Genomic DNA, 7,716 nt, shown 5'->3' with positions numbered 1-7,716 from the left:
CATAAACTAAGCCAGACACACAAGCATAGAGAGAGAGAGAGACAAAAGCACACGGAGAAACACATACACACGCGCCCAACCACACAAAGTAAGAAATAGGGGCACAAACACAGTCAGACACACAGGCACAGAGAGAGACAAAACACAAAGAGGGAGACAAGCACACACACAGGCAGGACGAGACAGACAAAACACTCAGGGGAAAAACAAACACACACAACGATAAAAAGTTAAACACATGCTCACGCACAGTCACAGAGGCACGGAGACATAACACATAAGGGAAAAACGCACAAACTGCCACAAAAGTCAGACACACAGGCAAACACACAGTCAGAAATACAGGTACGGAGAACACCCACACTTACTTACACAGCCAAATAGTCAGATACAATGGCACACAATCAGACAGACAGGCATTGAGAGAGAGAGAAAAAAACACACAGCCGGAAAAACACTAACACAACCCAACGAAGTCAAGCAATCAGGCACACACACAGTCAGACACCAAGGCACGGAGAACGAGAAAAACACACAGATTGAAAAACACGCCCACACAACCACAAAATTCAGAAATACAGGATAACACTCAAAGTCAGACATAGAGGCACGAAGAGAGAGAAAAAACACAGAGGGAAGAAACACACACACATAAAGTCAGACACACCCACAAACAAACAGTCAGAAATAAAGGCACAAAGAGGGAGACAAAAGCACACAGAGAAACAAACACACACACACAACCACAAAAAGTAAGATACACAGGCACATAGACACTGTCGGACACAAAGCACGGAGAGAGACAAAGTACGGATAAAAAAACACAAACACACACAGAGTCAAACACAAGCACGGAGAAGGACACAAAAACAAACAGAGGGAGATCAAACACACACGACAACACAGTCGGACAAAGAGAAAGACACAAGGTCAAACAGAAAGACACGGAGGGATCAAACAAAACAAATGGAAAACACCCAAACCCAGGGATTGAGTGAAATGCAAAGTGAGATACACAGGCACAATCACAAGGGTATGGAGAGAGAGAGAGAAACACACAGAGAATAACAACACACATACACACACAGGGTCAAGCACAGGCACCAAGAGAGAGAAAGACAAAACACGAAGAGGGAAAATAGACACACTAAACAGGTATTACACAGAGGCACACACACACACACACAGACAGATACAGAGAGAGAAACAGAAACGAACAGAAGGAAAACACACACAGGCACGGGAGAGAGAACACACACACTGGCATGGCGAGAGAGACAACAAAACACAGAGTGAAAAACAACACACACACAAACAACCACATAAAGTAAGACACAAAGGCATGCACAAAGTCAGACACAGGCATAGCGAGAGAGACAAAATGCACAAAGGGAAAAACGAACACACAAACATTCAACCAGAAAACTCACACTTTGGCCAGCACAGTCAGACACACAGACACACACATGAGAAAGAGAGAGAGAGAGAGAGAGAAAGAGAGAGAGAGAGAGAGAGAGAGAGAGAGAGAGAGAGAGAGAGAGAGAGAGAGAGAGAGAGAGAGAGAGAGAGAGAGAGAGAGAGAGAGAGAGAGAGAGAGAGAGAGAGAGAGAGAGAGAGAGAGAGAGAGAGAGAGAGAGAGAGAGAGAGAGAGAGAGAGAGAGAGAAGAGGAGAGAGAGAGAGAGAGAGAGAGAGAGAGAGAGAGAGAGAGAGAGAGAGAGAGAGAGAGAGAGAGAGAGAGAGAGAGAGAAGAGGGAGAGAGAGAAAAGAGGGAGAGAGAGAAAGAGGGAGAGAGAGAAAGAGGGAGAGAGAGAAGAGAGAGAGAGAAGAGAGAGAGAAAGAGAGAGAGAAAGAGAGAGAGAAAGAGAGAAGAGAGAGAGAGAGAGAGAGAGAGAGAGAGAGAGAGAGAGAGAGAGAGAGAGTCGAGAGAAACACACAGAAAACGTAAGCAGACAGAGAAACAGGAGAGTCAGACACAGGCACGGAGAGAGACAAAACACAAAGAGGGAGACAAGCACACACACAAGCAGGACGAGACGGACAAAGCACTCAGAGGAAAAACAAACACACACAACCAAAAACAGTTAGACACACAGGCATACGCACAGTCAAACAGGCACATACACCCCAGCCACACAAAGTCAGACAAGCAGGCACAAACACAGCTAGACAAACAGACAGAGAGAGGGAGACAAAATCATACAGAGGAATAAAAGCACACAATTACGCAAAGTCAGACATACAGAAACAAACATAGTCAGACACAGAGGCAATGAGGAAGATATGAAAACCCACAGATAGATACACAAACACACACAACCACAATGTCAGACACAAAGGCACACACACAGTCAGACACACATGCACCGAGAGAGAGAAAAAACACACAACAAAAAGGAAACAACAAGGAAACACAACAAGGGAAAATATACACAACCACAATAAGTCGCACACAAGCACAAACACAGTCAGAGACAGAGCACCGGGGGAGAGACAAAACGCATAGAGGGGAAATACAAACAGTTTTTTTTTGCATCTCACTCTTTCTCCGTGCCTGTGTGTCTGACTATGTGACTGTGTATGTGAGTGTTTTTCCCTCTGTGTGTTTTTCTCTCTCCATGCCTGGGTGTCTGACTGTGTGCGTGCTTGTGGGTATTACTTTGTTCGGTTGTGTGTTTTTCTCCATCTGTCTGACTTTGTGTGTAACTGTGTGTCTGACCTTTTGTTGTTGTTTGGGTGCGTGTGTTTTCCCTCTATGTGTTTTTGTCTCTCTTTTCGTTTCTGTGTGTCTGACTGTCCTTGTAACCGTTTGTCTAACTTTGTGTGTGTGTGTGTTTTTTCCTCTGTGTGTTTTGTTTCTTCCCGTGCCGGTGTGTCTGACTGAATGTGTGCCTGTATATCTCACTTTGTTTGGTTGTGTATATGCGTGTTTGTTTTTCCCTCTGTGTATTTTTGTCTCTCCCTCCGTGCATGTGTGTCTTACTGTGTGTGTGAGCCTGTTTTTCTGACTTTGTGTGGTTGCGTGTTTTCTCTATGTGTCTTTGTATCTCTCTCTCTCTCTCCGTGTCAGTGCGCTTGATAATTTCTGTGTGCCACTCTGTTTGACTTTGTGTGGTTGTTTGTGTGTGCTTTTTCCTCTGTGTTTTTTTCTCTTTCTGCCCTTTTGTGTCTGACTACGTGCGTGCACGTGTGTCTGACTGTGTATGGTTGTTTGTGCGTGTGTGTTATTTCCTCGGTGTATTTTTACCTCTCTCTTCGTCTCTGTGTGTCTTGCTGTGTGTCTTTCTGTGTGTGTGCCTGTGTGTCTGACTTTTGTGGCTACGTGTGTGTGTGTTTCTTCCTCTGTATGTTTTTGTATGTCTCTCCGTGCCTGTGTGTCAGTGATTGAGTATAACAGACTGGGCATTGCCTCTAAATAGTCTTGAAACGTCTTGAAAAACATCTTAAAAAATCTTGAAGAAGGTCTCGAAACGTCTTGAAGAAAAATTTATTAAAAGCGTCTGTAAATGTCTTGAAAAAAACCTAGAAGAAATATGTGTAAAAAAACGTCTTGAAGAAAAATGTCATAGAAAACTTCTTAAAGAATGTCTTGAAACGTTTTGAGAAGTCTTGAAGAAAAAAGGCCCTGACAAAAACCTTGACGAAAAAGGGTTTTAAAAAACGTCTTGAAAGACGTCTTGAAGAAAAATGTCTTGAACAGTCTTGAAAAACTTCACGAAGAAAAAGGTCTTAAAAACGTCCTAAATGTCATGAAACATAGTAAAAACGTCTTGAAGAAAACACTCCCTATGACGTAACGCCTACGTTTGCATCTTGGCTGGCGGCCCCTGAACTCTAACAAGTCCTATTACATACCAACCAAAGAAATCATTTGCATAAGTAAACAAACCCTACTACTGACCTACCAAAGAAAAAAACACTCTCTATTAGGTAAGACCCAAAGCCTATTATGTAACAACCGAAGATCTCCTAATTTGACGGACCCCTGAAGGTTTTTCCCTACGTCCTTCGGTTTTTTAAGTGATTAACACATGATTCGTTTATAAGGCCCTCCCTGCAACGTAACAGATGCCTGCGCCTTTTAGAAAACATTCCCTATTATGTAACATGCACCTGCACCTTGAAGAAGTTTTTAAGAAGAAGCGTCAGGACTGGTATTTGAAGTGATAGGGCTTCCATTGAAAACAGAGGGGCATCACTACTGGTTACATTCCTGGGTGCTTCTACCCATGAGACTTTTTTACTGTGAAATGTAAAACCCTCTGCATAAACAAACCCTCGTATAAGTCAAGTAACGGGAAATATCCGTTGTTTTTATCCACAAGATTTCTGGGACCAAAACAAACACTAGCATAGGCCCTACCAAAACAAGTGTCGTTGACCCTCTAAACTACGTCATCTACATTTGAATTTACATAAGGGAACATTTGACTAGTGTCTTGGAGAAGTTCCAGGGGAAGAAAAAAATCATGAAAAAAAAACATGAAAAAGAAAAAAACTTGAAAGAAAAATCTCAAAGAAGGAAATCTTGAAGAAAAATACCCAACTAAGCATTTCCCTGATATCCAGTAGCTTAAAGAGATCCAGTACGAGTAATCGATGGGATACCTGACCCGTTGGTTTCATTGAGGCCCCAGTACTCATGTCAAAAGATTTTAACAAAGACATGAGGATCTTTAACAAAGAGGATCTTTAAAAGGAGGGTCTTTAACAAAGACCCTCCAAAGCTATTTGAAACAAAATCAAACTTACAAGCTGCCAGAGCAAAGTATGACCAGCTTCATTGAGAACTATACTCTGGCCAGGGCCGTATAGCTTAACTACACTTCTGCAATCATGTGAACCGCAGACTTCACTTTCGCAAGCATGTGAACCACAGAAAAAGAAGCCATCTTTCTTAATTATTTGTTGATTACGCTCGAAATCCTCTTCTACTAATGACTTAATGAGCCGAAAATAATTTTTGTCAAACCAGATGTTACCGGCTTCATTGAGTTCGTCTAAAAAAAATAAGACGGTATTTAGACAAAATTATCCCTTTTTATGGCACTTGGTATTAACCAAGTGACATATAGCAATCGCCAATTCTGTCGGTCTGTCGGTCCCGGTTTTGCTACTTTAGGCACTTCCAGGTAAGCTAGGACGATGAAATTTGGCAGGCATATCAGGGACGGGACCAGCTTAAATTAGAAATAGTCATTTTCCCAATTTGATCATCTGAGGCGAGTGGGGGGCCGGTTAATTCGGAAAAAATAGAAAAAATGAAGTATTTTTAACTTATGAATGGGTTATGGGATCTTAATGAAATTTGATGTTTGGAATGATATTGTGTCTCAGAGCTATTTTAAATCCCGACCGGATCTGACGACATTTGGGGGAGTTGGAGGGGGAAGAGAACCTAAAATCTTAGAAGTCCCAGATAAATGATTGACATAATCGGAACGGATCCGCTCTCTTTGGGGTAGTGGAAGGGGGGGGTAATTCTGAAAAATTAGAAAAAGTGAGGTATTTTTAACTTGCGAACGGGTGATCGATTTCAATGAAATTTGATGTTTAGAAGGATATCGTGTCTTAGAGCTCTTATTTTAAATCCCGACCGGATCTGGTGACATTGAGGGGGGGGGGAGTTGGGAGGGGGAAACCTAAAACTTGAAAACACTTAGAGTGGAGGGATCGGGATGAAACTTGGTGGTAAAAATAAGCACAAGTGCTAGATACATGATTGACATAAACGGAACGGATCTGCTCTCTTTGGGATAGTTGGGGGGGAAGGGAGTCATTTCTGAAAAATTAGAAAAAATGAGGTATTTTTAACTTACGAACAGGTGATCGGATCTCAATGAAATTTGATATTTAGAAGGATATCGTGGCTCAGAGCTCTTATTTTAAAACCGACCAGATCTGGTGACATTGGGGGGGGGGAAGTTGGGAGGGGGAAAACTAAAACTTGAAAAACACTTAGAGTGGAGGGATCGGGATGAAACTTGGTGGAAAAAATAATCACGAGTCCTAGATACATGATTGACATAACCGGAATGGATCCGCTCTCGTTGGGGTACTTGGGGGAGGGGTTAATTCTGAAAAATTAGAAAAAATGAGGTATTTTTAACTTACGAACGGGTTATCGGATCTCAATGAAATTTAATATTTAGAAGGATATCATGTTTCAAAGCTCTTATTTTTAATTCTGACTGGATCTGGTGACGTTGGGGGAAGTTTGGGGTGGGGGAACCTAAAATCATGGAAAACGCTTAGATTGGAGGGATCGGGATGAAACTTGGTGGGAAAAATAAGCAGAAGTCTTACATATGTGATTTACATAATTGGAACGGATCCGATCTATTGGGGGGAGGGGGGTTAATTCTGAAAATAAGAAAAAATGACGTATTTTTAACTTACGAAGGAGTGATCGGACCTTTGTGAAACTTCATATTTAGAAGGACCTCGTAACTCAGATTCAGATCTCTTATTTTAAATCTCAACCGGATCAAGCGTAATGGGGGGGGGGTGTGGTTAGGGGGGGAAGACCAGAAATCTTAGAAAATACTTAAAGCGGTGAGATCAGGATGAAACTGGATGGGAAGAATAAAAACCTGTCTAAGATACGTGACTGACATAACCGGACCGGATCTGCTCTCTTTGGTGGAATTGGAGGGGGAGTAATTTTGAAAATTGAGGTATTTGTAACTTACGAAAGGGTGACCAGATCTTAATGAAATTTTATATTTAGAAGGATCTTGTGCTTTAAAGTTCTTATTTTAAATTCCGACCAGATCCTGTGAAATTGGGGGGAGTTGGGAGGGGGAAACCAGAATTCTTGGAAAACGTGAAAATTGGGGTATTTTTATCTTACGAATAGATGATCGGATCTTGATGAAATTTTATTTTTAGAAATAATTCATGTCTCAGAGCTCTGAGCTCTTCAAAGCCCGACCAGATCGTTTGATATTGGGGGGAATTGGAGGGGGAAATCTTGGAAAAACACTTGGAGTGTAGGAATCGGGGTGAAGCTTGGTGGATAGAATAAACAAATGTCCTTGATACGTGATTGACAGAATCGTACTGGATTCGCTCTCTTTGGGGGAGTTGGGGGAGGGGTTCAGTGATTTGGCGAGTTTGGTGCTTCTGAACGTGCTAGGACGATGAAAATTGATAGGCGTGTCAGGGAGCTGCACAATTTGACTTGATAAAGTCGTTTTCCCAGATTCGACCATCTGGGGGGCTAAAGGGAGAGGAAAAATTAGAAAAAATTAGGTATTTATAACTTACGAGTGGGTGATCGGAACTTAATGAATTTTGATATTTAGAAGGACATCGTGACTCAGAGCTCTTATTTTAAATCCTGACCGGCATTAAGCCTCTTATTTTCCTTTTTAAATCAATCTATTGATTCATAGAATTTTGTAAGAGCTCGTACCATATGATCTCTTGGCTCTTAGCTCTTCTCGCCTCGTCACAAGTGCCATATGAGCTCTTAGCTCTTGTTTTTTTTTAAATAAACAATTTTTCAAACAGTTGGTTGTAACGAACTGTAGTAAGGAGAGACTCGTATCAATAGTAAACGAAACTTTAAAAAACGGAATTTTGATGCTAAAAGATACATCGAAAGAAGCGAATTTTTATGCTGATTTTCAATATATAAGTTTCATCAAATTTAATCTATGTCATCAAAATTTATGAGCCATAGAAAATTTGCCTTATTTTGGAAAATAGGGGGA

The 7,716-nt window shown here is 41.4% G+C and overlaps 1 protein-coding gene across 1 annotated transcript; it reads left to right on the top strand.

Moving 5' to 3' along the window:
* Window positions 1-1,471: 1,471 nt before the first annotated feature.
* Window positions 1,472-1,942, top strand: LOC136043656 (putative uncharacterized protein DDB_G0271982; the record flags this gene model as incomplete). Its single annotated transcript, XM_065728553.1, has 2 exons — window positions 1,472-1,677; window positions 1,828-1,942. Coding segments are annotated over 2 exons (321 nt in total), but the record flags the coding sequence as incomplete, so codon positions are not given.
* Between the last annotated feature and the right edge of the window lie 5,774 nt (window positions 1,943-7,716).

This window comes from Artemia franciscana, unplaced genomic scaffold, assembly GCF_032884065.1.
Source record: "Artemia franciscana unplaced genomic scaffold, ASM3288406v1 Scaffold_7853, whole genome shotgun sequence".
In the NCBI taxonomy this organism is placed as follows: domain Eukaryota; kingdom Metazoa; phylum Arthropoda; class Branchiopoda; order Anostraca; family Artemiidae; genus Artemia; species Artemia franciscana.
Note: the sequence above shows the minus strand (reverse complement) of the source record. Positions and strands in the feature narration are given on the sequence as shown.